This window comes from Condylostylus longicornis, unplaced genomic scaffold (assembly GCF_029603195.1).
Source record: "Condylostylus longicornis isolate FDR11 unplaced genomic scaffold, ASM2960319v2 ptg000107l, whole genome shotgun sequence".
Classification (NCBI taxonomy): Eukaryota; Metazoa; Arthropoda; class Insecta; order Diptera; family Dolichopodidae; genus Condylostylus; species Condylostylus longicornis.
The window spans coordinates 3,731,730-3,745,607 of NW_026578075.1; the positions used below are offsets into that span (position 1 = coordinate 3,731,730).

At 27.6% G+C, this 13,878-nt stretch overlaps 3 protein-coding genes across 6 annotated transcripts; 2 read left to right on the forward strand and 1 right to left on the reverse strand.

Annotated features, from left to right (window-relative positions):
* Nucleotides 1-156: 156 nt before the first annotated feature.
* Nucleotides 157-5,293, forward strand: LOC129614323 (serine-arginine protein 55). Of its 4 annotated transcripts, XR_008697373.1 has the most exons (9): nucleotides 157-348; nucleotides 484-623; nucleotides 691-761; nucleotides 848-946; nucleotides 1,167-1,257; nucleotides 2,151-2,489; nucleotides 3,050-3,249; nucleotides 3,315-4,527; nucleotides 4,627-4,702. XR_008697373.1 is itself a non-coding variant. In XM_055528879.1 (8 exons), exons 2-8 carry the CDS (start codon nucleotides 498-500, stop codon nucleotides 5,207-5,209), a joined length of 945 nt encoding a protein of 314 aa, XP_055384854.1. In that variant the 5' UTR covers nucleotides 161-348; nucleotides 484-497; the 3' UTR covers nucleotides 5,210-5,293. The 4 variants fall into 4 exon arrangements, 2 of the variants coding, with proteins under 2 accessions (XP_055384854.1, XP_055384853.1); XR_008697372.1 differs by lacking the exon at nucleotides 2,151-2,489; XM_055528879.1 differs by lacking the exons at nucleotides 2,151-2,489; nucleotides 3,050-3,249 and adding an exon at nucleotides 4,999-5,293 and having other exon boundaries at nucleotides 161-348; nucleotides 1,188-1,257; nucleotides 4,454-4,527; nucleotides 4,627-4,920.
* A 2,992-nt stretch (nucleotides 5,294-8,285) lies between these two features.
* LOC129614416 (uncharacterized protein C15orf61) lies at nucleotides 8,286-9,286 on the forward strand. The gene is made up of 5 exons (XM_055529006.1): nucleotides 8,286-8,357; nucleotides 8,423-8,536; nucleotides 8,608-8,838; nucleotides 8,890-9,076; nucleotides 9,129-9,286. Exons 1-5 carry the CDS (start codon nucleotides 8,286-8,288, stop codon nucleotides 9,254-9,256), a joined length of 732 nt encoding a protein of 243 aa, XP_055384981.1. The 3' UTR covers nucleotides 9,257-9,286.
* Nucleotides 9,287-9,422: 136 nt separating this feature from the next.
* On the reverse strand, nucleotides 9,423-11,660 carry LOC129614337 (lysosomal acid phosphatase). Its single transcript, XM_055528895.1, has 7 exons — nucleotides 11,344-11,660; nucleotides 11,104-11,280; nucleotides 10,951-11,046; nucleotides 10,642-10,884; nucleotides 10,176-10,313; nucleotides 9,705-10,106; nucleotides 9,423-9,644 (listed from the first exon to the last, which is right to left on the reverse strand). Exons 2-7 carry the CDS (start codon nucleotides 11,245-11,247, stop codon nucleotides 9,483-9,485), a joined length of 1,185 nt encoding a protein of 394 aa, XP_055384870.1. The 5' UTR covers nucleotides 11,248-11,280; nucleotides 11,344-11,660; the 3' UTR covers nucleotides 9,423-9,482.
* Between the last annotated feature and the right edge of the window lie 2,218 nt (nucleotides 11,661-13,878).

Genomic DNA, 13,878 nt, shown 5'->3' on the forward strand with positions numbered 1-13,878 from the left:
TGAATTAAAGTTTATTTCATAATATACATTTTTTCTTTTAGCATAAACTGTAAACAAAAATTAATGCACACAAATTAGTGTTCCATATATCCGATAGCTGCGCTACTACAAACTTTCCCTATTCATTACTGTCAAGTTTCACACTATTGCTGAGGACATTCAGTTGACATAAGAAATTGAGCAGAAAACACAGAAAAAGTTCAAATTACAATTGTAAGACATTTCTCCAGGTGACTGCAGTGTTCTTTAAATGAAAAAATAATTTTTTTGATACTTGGTTCGCTTGAAATTTTATCAAAGATATTAAAAAAAGGAAAACGTATTTAAATTTAATTCGGTTTACATAAGGTAATTATATATATGTAAATAATATGAAAATATAGAATGCGGCGTGTCTGGTTGTCAAAACAGCCGCCATTTTAGCAAAAAAATTAATTTGTAAGTTACATTACTTGTATTTATTGAAATTTTCTATGATTTAAGGAAAGGTTAAAATAATGGTTGGATCAAGAGTTTATGTTGGAGGATTACCATATGGAGTTCGTGAGCGAGATTTAGAGAGGTTTTTCAAAGGTTATGGGAGGACAGTAGATATTCTCATCAAAAATGGCTATGGCTTTGTGGTAATCATAAAAAAATTCAATTCAATTGAATCACATTTTTATCCACTTTTTTTAACTATTTTTAAAGGAATTTGAAGATTATCGTGATGCTGATGACGCTGTTTATGAGCTTAATGGAAAACAATTATTGGGTGAAAGGTATATACATACATATTTTGTTCACAGCACAAAATACATAATATATGTATGTTTTACATACAAATTTATTTATGATTAAATTTTAGAGTTATTGTTGAACCAGCAAGGGGTACAGTGAGAGGTAGTCATAGAGATAGATACGATAGATATGAAAATAGACGTGGTAGTGGTCGATATAATGACAAGTAAGTTTTTAATTTTAATATTAAAACAGAGCAGATGCGTTCCACACTAACTACCTACCTTTATTGTGTAGGTAGTTAATGTGGAATATATCTTTAATTTCTTATGAAAGCTTGAATTAGTTACCAACTTAACTGTGTTAAATGTATCTGTATTTTTATAAATTTTTTTTTTTTGTAAACTTGTTAATCATACACTTTATTTTAATTTCCGTTTTAGAAGAAATAACAAATCAAATTCCAGATACGGTCCACCCCTACGTACAGAGTATCGTTTAATCGTTGGAAACTTATCAAGTCGTGTAAGCTGGCAGGTATGTTAACAATTTAATATCTTTAATTCATTTTTTATTGCTATAAATGGTTCATAGTTTTATCTTTTACGAACACAAATTTTGTATAGAAAATTTGTCGGCTAAGAAATGCATACATACTAACAGATTTTATTAGATATTACTTAAGAATTGAGAAGATTAAATAAAGAATAAAAATGAATATTAAATAACTTGATTAAAAATATACTTCAATATTTTAAAGATTTCACAGTTTAAAAATGTTACCTATTTGAATACTATTTCAACATAATAATATGCCTTTAAATTAATGTATTTAAATGCAATGATACACGTACATGCCATTAATTATCCATATTAAGCAGTTTTCAGGATTTATTAAACAGCAAATATATATGCAACCATACATATAATTAAAGCTTTATTTCTTAAAAAAAGCAAAATCTTTTTCTATTATTTTTATGAACTTTAGGTAATAAGTAACATTTTTATGCACAAAAATATGGAATATATTTTCGCGTTATAATTGAAATAATAATTTCATCATGAATTATCTGTAGTATTTTTAGATTGCATGCAAGCATTTGGTATAACATTTTATTCCTATACGTCTTTAACTTTATTTTAAACAACGGCATAATTTTTCTAATATTAAATTTTTTTCTTTTAAATTAATAACAGAAACGCTAAATGCATTTAGCATGCTGATTAAAAATACTGCAGATGTATATATTATGTATGTATTTCGGTCTTTTGAATCTTTCTTGTTATTGAAGGATTATGTATACCAAAAACAAATTTTTTAAACATTTTGAAAAGTAAAATATACTAGGTATAAGGTAGAAGAAAATACAATATGTAAAAAAAAAATAATTTAAAAAAAAATAAAAAATTTTAAATTATTTTTTCCGAAGAAAATATGGGCTCGCTGAAAATACGACTGAATGATGTGTTGTGCATTAATCTTCCTTCTATTTTTGACTATGGCTTGGTATCCGAGACATGCAAGTTTGTTCATATATTTCATGTTAGCGGGCGCGATTAGATGTGAGGAACTTTTGTTCATACAAAAAAGTGTGTGTGCCAAAAACTAACAGTGCTCTCCATTCATTTAAAAAAAATAAATTCAATACTTTAAACATATTAATCTTGGGGCAAATTATGTGATTAAATTTTTATATTCTAAAATATGATTTTCGGATCGATCATTAAAAGGATGATAATAATGAATGATGGCGACGACGATGACGTTGGTAATCTTGATGATTGTTATTTATGTGGTGTTTGGTCTATTTACAACCATATTAGGGTTCTTTTAAATTAAAACTAAAACCAACACAATTTAGAGAATTAACACAAAAAAAGATAGATTATTTAGCTATATACTTAATAAGATTAAAATTTTACCATATAATATTAGCATTTATAAGTTAAAGTATATTTTAATATTGTATATATGTATATATACGTATAATAACATTTCGTGAAAATGTTTTTATATAAAAATTGTATTTAAATTATTTTCCAAAAATTCGGTTTCTTCCTTACAAAACTTTTTTTCCAGATTTTTCACATTTCATTTTAAAATAAATACGATTAGACAGTTAATTGAACAGAATAGTTATTTAAAATTTTGTTGAATTTAAAATTATTACTTTTGAACATAAAAATCATTAGAATAAATTTCTTTTCGTTTTTTTTTTTTTCATATCATATAAAAAATATTAAAGTTTTAACACCTTCAATGTCTAAATCTCGCAATTTCTCGCTCAATAATTTCTTGTAAAATTATTTTTTTTTGTTTTTGGATCAGAAACATCTTACCAATGTAACCTATATAAACTAAGAAAATTGGAATAAATTGCGTGTTATCAGTATAAACCGCAACGTTTCGGGCATAAAACTTAAAATTAATATCAACTTGATGAAATAACTGTCATTTATAGAAAGCTTGCACAAAAAGTAATATGTTTGTGATCTAAGATGTGGTGCTGCGGCTTAATTAATAATGAAGTATAAATATTTAAAAAAAAATCTTTATAACATATTATTATTAAAACAAATATTTTGTATTTTAGAAATTTGCTCTGTTTTATAATTTTAAACCGATAATTTTATTAGTAATGCTTTTGGTGGTTTTTCTACGTATTGTGTGCCTTTTTATTAAAAAAATCTGGATATAAGGAGTTAATTGGCGACGAGAGCTTAACATAATAATCTTCTTTTGGCATTATGTAACTTTTTTGCTAAAAAAGAATGTACGTTTTTCATCACACCCCTTGTTAAAATATGATACGCGTTTTGGTTACATATTTTGAATAGTATATTGAGATCAGTCAACTTTACTTATTTGTATTTCAAAAAAGAAAACTGGAACATGTAGGAACGATTTCTAGATGGTGTCATAAAGATGATAAATTATCCCCTACTAAAAAATGTTTAAAATAGAAACATTCTCCATAATTTATTTCTTACTGATTGTACTATGAAATAGGACTAGAAAGAATAACCAGTTTCTAATCTTGGCCAACATTTTCAAAGTTGAAAATCCTTGGCGTTGGGTTACCTAGTCAAGCAAACAAAATGGGGAGCAAGAACGTGCTTCAAAGGTTTTTTGATAAAAATTCTGAGCAGTGTCTCATTTTAGCTAATATATGTATGTGGGTCAAAAAAATGTTAGTGTGAACCAAATAAAAAACAGTTAGCAGTGCCAACACTGAGACGATTTTTTGAGCTTAATTAACGGGTTTGCATACATTTTGAGTTTTTTAAATTTACAATGTAAGAAATGATATTAAAAAATAATTTTGTCTTGTTTTTAGTTTATAATTTTAAAATAATTTTTTTATATTTCATAATTAAGAAAAACTATAATAAATAAAGTTCAATAGCTTTTGACAAATACTGAACAGTTAAGTCTCTGCTCGACCTGGCCCTTTTCTGTATTAAACATCATTTAGGGCAGTGAAGACTTCACCATTTAATTATTTTATATAATGACGTTGACTATCTTCAATAAAATCCGCTGTCTCATCACGTTTACATAATGCAACTTCTGGATAATAGAGCATGTTCTCGGAAACTGCAGACTTAGCATTTGTATTTGTCAAAGGATTTGCTTTTAAATATTTCTGTTACTAAAAATTAATAGTTTTTCTTGAACTTTGAGTACTAAAATCTACTTTGCCGCTTTTTATATTTCAATTTTATTTTAAAGGATTTAAAAGACTTTATGCGGCAAGCCGGAGAAGTAACTTATGCAGACGCACATAAACAGAGAAGAAATGAAGGGTAAGTTCATAAATTTTATTGAGGATAATATTTGTTTCGTACAAAAACATATTTCAATTTAGCGGAAAGCAATTTTTAAAAAACAAAAAAATTTTTTAGGGTTGTTGAATTTGCTTCAGAATCCGATATGCGGACAGCCGTTGAAAAATTAGACGATACTGAGTTGAACGGGCGGCGTATTCGGTTAATAGAAGATCGCAAAGGAGGGCGAAGTGGCCGAAGTGGACGTGGACGATCTCGCTCTTCAAGCTCGCGCTCAAGAAGCCGTTCACGCAGGCGTTCATCAAGGTCTAGATCGCGACATTCTACAAGATCGCGATCTAAATCTCGCAGTCGTTCTAAATCGCATGGGGACAGATCTAAATCAAAATCTCCAGCAAAACAAAAAACCAGGTCTCGCTTTAACTAATTTTTGCTAAATATATCTGACTTACTAATTTGAACTTTTCTAATTTCTTTTTTATATTTCAGCGAATCACGTGATGCATCCAAATCTAAATCAAAATCTCGTTCCCGATCCAGATCAGACAAACATGATTCAAAATCGCGATCACGGTCAAAGTCACATGATTCTAGAGATAGATCAGTTTCAGATAAAGACAAATCCAGATCCAGATCTAATTCACCAAATAAAAATGGGGGCATTTCACCTGAAAGAAATAATGAAAGTATGGAAGATTGAGGATTTTTAATTTTATAACTACATATGTACATACATAAAAGGCAAAACTTATTTTTATTATAAAATAAAAGTAAATATAATCCATTTAATGCTTTTTTACCATAATATTTATATAAATTTTTCATTATATATGTGCAAATTTGGCATTTTGCGAAAGTCAAGCAAAAGTTCTTATGTACATATGAATATGCGTATACTTATTTATGTATTTATGTTTTCATCTCATCTTATTAGGTTTGTTTAAAAGAAATTTAAAAATATACGAAAATTTTATAATACAATAAGCAATAACTATAAGTTATTATAAAGAGCAAATTTACAAGATTGTTTTTCCTATTTACTTTTGAATAATGGTATGTACATAGATAATTCTTTTTAAGTAGAACACAGCTACATAATTATGTGTACATTTATTGCAAAGAAATCAATTGATGCGAATAATTTGATTCTATAAAAAAGGGCACTATTATCAATATCACAAAAATAAAGAAAAATAATCAAAATTTACTTTTCCTTAATCACATACCATTATCATTTTTTCACCTTTCTCATTAAATTTTTGAATCAGCTGAAGTTTCTGCTAACATTTTCAGATATTATAGCATACAACTTTCATTAGATTCTCTTTTCCCATCGGTTTAATTCAAAAAGTAACAAGGCACGTTTTTTAAAAGTTTCACATAGTTCGCACAGATTTTATCTGGTTTATAAAAGGAAATACTGTATTCACTGTTAAAAATAAGGGTAAACATATTTAAATTGGCAAATGAAAGACATTCACTTTTGTAATCCCAAAAAATAACTGCTAAGCTTTTCCCTTCTTATACTCGCGTTTCGTTTATGATCGTTAATAATGAGATTCAATTCTAGGAATTCAATTCTTGTTTACTTTCAATAAAGCAGTATAGCTACGGACCTATCATTTACGCCAAGTGTTTCTTTTACATACTCATATTTTTCGCCAATTTATTTTAAAATAAAAAGTGTTATTTTATTTTATTAAAAATAAAAAGTGTTATATTTTGAGTAGACGAATATCGATACTTGCTTTAATACGTTTAAAATTGATAGTATCGTTGTTCCATATCTCGAAGATTTCAGTAAGATTTAAAAATAATTTCTTTGTTGGCAAAAGTTCTTGCATTGCAATCTGCATTTGTTTAAGCAAGTCGTTTATATTTTCCAAGTGGAATATCCTTTGATTTTTATGTAGAAATATATCTAAGCTCTATTCTGTGTCCAATCTTCTTTATTTGCTACTCTTTTCCGACAATTTTTCTGATTTTTCATTCCATTTTTCCTGGCCACAATATTAATTTCAAATCCACCGTCCATTTGAAAATTTCTTCATTTTCCATTTTATTTTATTCGGCTTTAAAATCACTCTCAAATACATTTCCCACAATTTTACGTTTCCGCAAAAGTAACAAACGAGTGATCCAAGACAATGAAAAAAAATTTTTAAGATAAAACGGTTCAATTTAAAAAAAATTCATATATGTATGTATGTATTTTAAACGTTTCAGTCGGTATAAACCGACCGATGCACTTTAGCAATCTGGGATTAAAATTTGTTTTTGAGATATCTGGAATTAGCTCTCATTGTTGTAATTCAAATATTCGATCCTGACAAACCACTCTATAGAAATTGTATAGTTATGTCTGACCTATATTGGACACACAACAGCCAAGTTTCATGAATCTTTCTTTATTATTTTTCCAAATATTTAAAATTAGCTGTTGGAGTTATAGGCAACCACCAGAACCTGTCAAGCCAATCTACCAAAACTTCAGGGATATATGTGACCAACAATTGGACACATGACTGCCAAGTTTCATGAATCTAGCTTTATTATTATAATGGACTGGCAGCTACCCGAATCAGTGCAGCCATTCCATTAAAACCATATGCATAGTGTAATTGGACACATCTTTGCAAAATTTGGTATTAATATCTTTATTAGTTTTTGAAATATTTAAAAAAAGCGACTTGACTTTTTTGGCAGTTACACGAACCCGTTGTACGAATTGGTCCAATTACAATAGCAGCCGTCGTTTGCACAAAAGAAACAACTTCTGAAAGTTTGTTGCCGATTTTGTTATTTGTTTTTGAGTTATCGTGCGATCGGACGGACAGACAGAATCATCGCAGAATTTTACGCTGAGCAAGAATATATATGTATATAAGTCTATACCGAAGACTACTCCTTCAAATAATTAAAAACTACGCACCAAAGTGAATATACACTTCACAAAGGTGCAGGGTATAAAAAAGTATCAGCAAGAGCATAAAATACATCCCTGTGAAAGTTTGCTTACCGTTAACAAAAGTAATTCAAGTCAAAATAACACACTTTAAATTTTTTGGCATCACAACTTCTCTCTAAGAGCTTTTAATCAAAACTGAAAATAATTTGTTTTTGATGATTCCCAAATAGAGTTATAAATTTGCTATAACTACTTAAACTGCAATATTGGGGAAAATAATTAAGCTATATATAATACGTCTTTTTGGAATTAGAAATGTTAATATTTGTAATTATTTGAAGTCAGGTATATTTTGCAGTTCATGTTATGGAAATGGCAATTTTCGGGTTAAAACAGTTTAATCATGGCCGTGCGATATGAAAATGATTAAAAGCCGTGTTTGCACGACGACTAATATCATTGGTTGGCATGGGTTTCATTCGCTTTGCGCAAAAGTTGTAGAAAAAGAAAATGAAAAACATGTCAATAATTTTTAACATAAAAGCCGTGTTGTAAACTCAGGTATATATGATGAAAGGTGTATGAAAGTATAATGAATTTACATAAAAAATCATTTGATTTATAATTTATGTTTATTTCCAGCTATTCGTGAAGAGTACATAGTTTTATACAATAACACACACTATCAAAGCTTCAATTTGAACGAAATTCATTTAGAGGTAGAGTATTATGAATTTATTTACGGTAGGCAAGCATTGCTATCAGAACAAATTTGTTTCTTTAAATTTTAAACAGCAATTAAATTGCTCTTCTAGCGGTTTAAGTAAGTAATACAAGTTAAAACTAAAGCCTTTGTTTTTGTTTTACCATGTACTTACTAAAACCACTATATTTCCAATTACCAGTAGTTACGAAACACTCACTCAGTCATTCAATACTGGTAATAAACTTCAAAAATTCCAAAAAAAAAAAAAATCTGTTATAATTTAATTCATTTCTGGAAAGGAAAAAAACTCGTTAAATTTAGCAACTAAATCATCAAAATGGCATTACTGTATGCAAGTACATTCTCATTTAGATCTTTCTGACTACGAAGTTTTGACATTTTTTGACACTAAAGTATGTAAATATTTTATATATCGCACGTAGTACGTAATATATGTAAGTGAATTATGTCGTGCTAAAAATATTATGTCAAAGTAATAATTATATACGTACATACATATGTATATTATTTGTTACATGCATTAAAAATCAGGAGGAAAGCACTTCGTAATAGTAAACTTATAAAACAATATTTATTTAAAAAAGAAACTTATAGAGAAATGGCTGCACTTTTAGTCAAACCAAGAGCATCAGAAGTTCTAACGGCTTATTTAAAACAATGTAACGAACCACCATGGACATCATATTTTGTTAAAGTAAAATATGCAGATAAAAAATGATAAATTATATAAAAAATTGGATTGCAGCAAGCAGATGTGGTTAATGACCAATTCGGTAAATCACATTTTAATTGGCCTTTAGATACCGGAGCGAATTATCATATTTTAAGGACCGGTTGTTTTCCATATCTAAAATATCACTGTACAAAAAGGCCTCACCAAAATTTAGATATTGAAAATTTATTTTTTGGACTGCTAAAAGTTCTTAATCTTGGTAAGTTTGATATTAAAAATTTAGAACTTTAATTTTATATAAAATTTTCAAGGAATTCCAACTTTTTTTTATGGATTATCTGCAACAGCATTGATATCACACACTGAGTATGTCATTTTGAAAAATAAAACAATTCCTATATATTTTTTATATGAAGAAGATAAAGGATCATTTCATTAATAACAATGTATAAAAGTTGAAAAAATTAAATAAAACGCTAGTTGAAAAAGTGTTTTTCTTTTTTCACTTTGTACAAATTATTGGAAAAGGATTTTCTACAAAATGACAAAATAGTTATTTAATTTGGATTATGGGAGTTGCGAGATAGAAGAAAACCAACCAAAAATCTAAATAGAAAATTAAGTTTTTTGTAATGTTCTTTTAAAAGTTTATATAACAGTTGAAATTAAGTTTTACAAGGTTTAACATTTTCACACAATTCGTCAAAATTATCAATTATCAAATTCTTCAACACTTTACTAAATTCTGTTAGCGAACAAGGCGTATCACAATGTGGTATGCTTATTTCCTTCGGAAATTTATCTTCACTGTTGAAATAGTAAACCAACTGAAATATGGAAAAATTTACTCACATTTTATCCATTTATTCAAAATCATATTATCTTACTTTTACTTCAAAGTCATCTCTGAAATATACACTGTGATGTAATTCGAATACTAAGGCAGAGGCATACTCTGGTTTTCTGGATGTTTGATCCAAAATATTTAAAGAATTCATTACGTTAACCATTGTCACATCGTGGCCGGAATATAAAAACACTTTTCGATCTTGATTCAAAATTTTTTTTCTTTTATTGATCATTTGATTATGCACTTCCGTTATAAAGGCACCTCCTTTAACTTTTTTCATCAACGGAGTTTCCGTAAATAATGCGTAACTTCTTTCAGCTAATGGAAGCATTTTTTCAGGAAATATGTTCTCAGTCCAATCGGGCAACTCCAAACCATGATCTCTTTCTACCTCCAAAATATTATACAACAGCTCAACATGCAACACGTTTGATATATTCTTAAAGAAAAATAAAAAAAATTTTCTATATTTTAAAAATTTACAGTGTGTATGTGATTATGTAATTACTTGTCCGGTATATTTTGATAATTTTTCATAAAGTTCTTTATTTTCTCTATTCAATGCTTCCAAATCGGGGGGCGGACTGGAATACAGTTTTTTCAGTATTTCATCATACCTTTTGCAAGGTTTCTTTTGTGCTAATATCTGAAATGAACGATATGTTTTGATTTCGAATCATTTTAGTTTTATTTTAGTTATATCCTTAATTACTTTCATTATTTGTAACTAAAAATAAATTTTGTGATAATTATTAGGTCACATTCTTTTTATATGTAGTAAAAGCAAGAAATAATCATGATACATATTGACGATCAATCAAAAAACCACTAAATTAAAAAAAAAATTTGTTTCAAATGCTAAATAATAGCGAGGCATGTACATATATACTCTAATTTTTTTAATCGCGCTAATTTGATTAATTTAATTATTATAATATTATTAACTTAATTATTAACCAAAATATTAAACATACAGCATCATCTAATCTTGCTGTTAAATTTATCGCAATAGGCTGCCAAGGAATTGGTAAAATATTTTGATGTTCTAGTGGTGGTAAAAATCCAGCCAATAAACTTTGCGCACTCATTAGGCATCTTTCAGCTGCACTGCTATGAACATACATTTCTTGTTTTGAATACAAGCTATTTTTTGGCAACAGTCTATAATAACGTAATTTTAAGTTTTTACCCAAATTGTACATTTGTAATGATCCTTTCTAAAAAAAGATGCAAAGTAAAAATAATAACAAAAAACGGGGTAAAATATAAAAAATATATATTACTTGAGTTAAAGCACCTAATCCACCTGGCCATTCATAGCTACTATGAGGATCTTTTGGATAAAGCTCAGTTGGTGTACGATCACCATGCCTAAAAAGCTATATATGAAATTTACTGATTAAAAATTTGAATATTTTACGAAATTTTATCTTTACAATTGAAACCATTCGCAAATTTCTTAAACCTTCTTGATCATTTGTATCACCAAATACCATATACGCTAACATGACCATAAATAAAGCGCCTCCAAGTAAAAATACGGAAATTTTCGTAGTTTTGCTACTACATTCTAAATTCATCTTTAGTTATACTAAATAAATAAGTACGTATATCTAGAAATAATCACAAAATCATATATATGTATGTAGGTAGATAAATTATCAAAGTATACTTACCTTGTAAAACTTTTACAAAATTATGTTTTTAGCTAAAAATAGAAAATAAAAACTTCGTGAACCAATTTTCAATAAAAATTTTATGCACTTTGTCAAATATGAATTTCTATATTTATTTATGTAGGTAATGTATGTAGATATATATCTAGTAGATAAACCAAGTTATCTAAACTTAAAGTACAGATTTAAGTACACAATATTTTATTAAATATTTAACTTATTTAATGACAATTTCCAACATTTTACTACAATATTCTTTCAATTGTTTATTATACAAATATCTTTTGTTTGATATCTGCAGTCTATTATTTTCTACTATTTCCAGTAGTGGGATCTGAAATTTGTCCTATAAAAATGTTGATGCAAACAATAATATGTCAAAATTGCGACTGAAAATCTATTTTTTTGTTTTATTTTCTCTTTTTTATTAGTGTGCTATGTATATGTACATATTATGTAGATATTTTCCAATCAGAGCTTCTTAATTAACTTTTTTTAGACAATATTAAAAAATTAACATTGATCGTGTCATGAGTATGAAAATTCACCAAATTGTGGTTACAGTCGAATCCGTGTATAAAAAACTTGCATGAAAACAAAACTGTTGCAAATAAAATGTTTCATCTATTTTTATAACTAAAATAGATGAAACATTTTATTTGCAACAGTTGATAGATTAATTGTAAAAGCTTCAAAAAAGGGTCGCCTCTTCGTTACTTGCTTCTTTTTTTTGTTCCCATTAATTTTTTCAAATAATTTGATAGCGTGTTAAATTCGAAAACGTTTTGTAAAAATTTACGTAATTTTTTTTGCAAAACTATCGTCGTTTATATTAAAACCAAACAATTTGAGTTTAATTTCAAAGTTTGCAAAGATTTATTTGTGTTATTTCCTCATTTTATCACTGATCTTGCTTTCATTTGCTAAACTTTTTAGATAAAAACAGAACATGAGAAATTTTCCGCAGCGAAATGTCATTTTGACATAACAGGATACTTATTGTTATTTATAGTATTTAAATGTATATACTACATGTTATAAAAATGTGACTATCTAAAATAAAACGAAACTTCCGCCGAGAATTTAGTCGACGGCTGTAAAACAGCTAAAATCATAATTATGATTTTTTTACGTCATCTGTTTCCATGTGTGTATGACATTATATGCACAATACTGAAACGTTGATTTTGCAGCATCGCTGTTTTTCTGTGGTATTAATGGAAATCATTCTCCGTTTTTATTGCCTTAATGAATTTTGCTAGTTCTCCGCTAGTAGTACGAAAATTTAAAAAAAATTTTATAAAAAAAAACATTTTCGTCTTCGCTTGATTTTATTCGCATATAAGAAACTAAAAGCTCAAAAAGCTGAAAACTATATAGCGTAGGGCCTTCCTCATGCTCCGAAAGTAGCTTTTTGGTACTTTTTGTTCTCGTGTGCGACGTTGCTCCGCTATTCAATTAAAAGCTTAGATACAAAAGTTATGAATGCAAACAGTTTCTGTTTAATAATCAGGTAAGTACATATTCGTGTTTTACATAAATTAAATATAAATTGGTCATCCTTAAAAAATAAATTACAAAAAATCCCGCAATAAATTAAGAATAATGAGTAGTAGAGTACTTTATAATATTAAAATATCATACTCCTTCGTCAAGCTTGAAAGCTGGTTTATCTTATTTTAATAGTAGGTCTAGCGAGTATCACAATTCACAACCAGTTGCATATAATGTATAACGCAAAATTTAAAAAAATTGTGGCAAGAAAATCAATTCAATTTTGTAATACTGTAATACAAAAAATATTATTTGTGAATATTGAAAACGCTAATTAATTGTGTTTGCTAAAATTGTCTCTGAATCGAGATACATACAGATATACTTATGTTTATACATATGTAGGAAGAAAATTGAATTGCTGAATGCAGATTAGAAATTGTGTATAAATTTCATAATATTAATATATTAAAAATTTTAATATTAGTATATTAAAAGTGAGGTGATATTAATAATTTAACAGTAAAGCACATATAAATACGTGCCCTTATGAATAATTATTATAGAATTTGTGAATACCAGAACACGAAATCATCATCAACCATTGCCGTATGCCAATATTGATAGCTAGTTAGATGCATTAGTACTTTTAGCTTAGAACAGTATTTTAGCTTAGATATGTACTTATACTTGTACGCCTTAAATATGCGTATGCAGTTGTGAGAAATACGTGGAGTAAGGCATGATAACCAGTCTTATAAATATCTTATCAGCTTATAAATATCTAAATTTCAATATAATCAAATCAACTTATAAATTTCGAATATAAACGCAGTACGTCGTATATTTATTAAGCTTATAAAAATGAGTATATGCATGCATCTATACATACATACATACATATGTATATTTACGCTGATAAAGAATTCTTCAAGCTATAAAAATATTATCTAAGTTTAAGCACTTGAAAATTAAAAAAGATTTTTGGCTGAAGTGATTTTAATATAAAATTTATTTACTTCAGATATCGCATGTATAGGT

Coding starts and splice junctions, on each gene's coding strand:
- LOC129614323 (XM_055528878.1), top strand. CDS start 498: ATGGTTGGATCAAGAGTTTATGTTGGAGGATTACCATATGGAGTTCGT. Junction 624..690: donor AAAATGGCTATGGCTTTGTG/GTAATCATAAAA, acceptor CTATTTTTAAAG/GAATTTGAAGATTATCGTGA. Junction 4,921..4,998: donor CCAGCAAAACAAAAAACCAG/GTCTCGCTTTAA, acceptor TTTATATTTCAG/CGAATCACGTGATGCATCCA.
- LOC129614416 (XM_055529006.1), top strand. CDS start 8,286: ATGTACTTACTAAAACCACTATATTTCCAATTACCAGTAGTTACGAAA. Junction 8,358..8,422: donor CACTCAGTCATTCAATACTG/GTAATAAACTTC, acceptor ATTTCTGGAAAG/GAAAAAAACTCGTTAAATTT. Junction 8,537..8,607: donor TGACATTTTTTGACACTAAA/GTATGTAAATAT, acceptor TGCTAAAAATAT/TATGTCAAAGTAATAATTAT.
- LOC129614337 (XM_055528895.1), bottom strand. CDS start 11,247: ATGAATTTAGAATGTAGTAGCAAAACTACGAAAATTTCCGTATTTTTA. Junction 10,107..10,175: donor TATCAAAATATACCGGACAA/GTAATTACATAA, acceptor TTTTTCTTTAAG/AATATATCAAACGTGTTGCA. Junction 9,645..9,704: donor GAGATGACTTTGAAGTAAAA/GTAAGATAATAT, acceptor TCCATATTTCAG/TTGGTTTACTATTTCAACAG.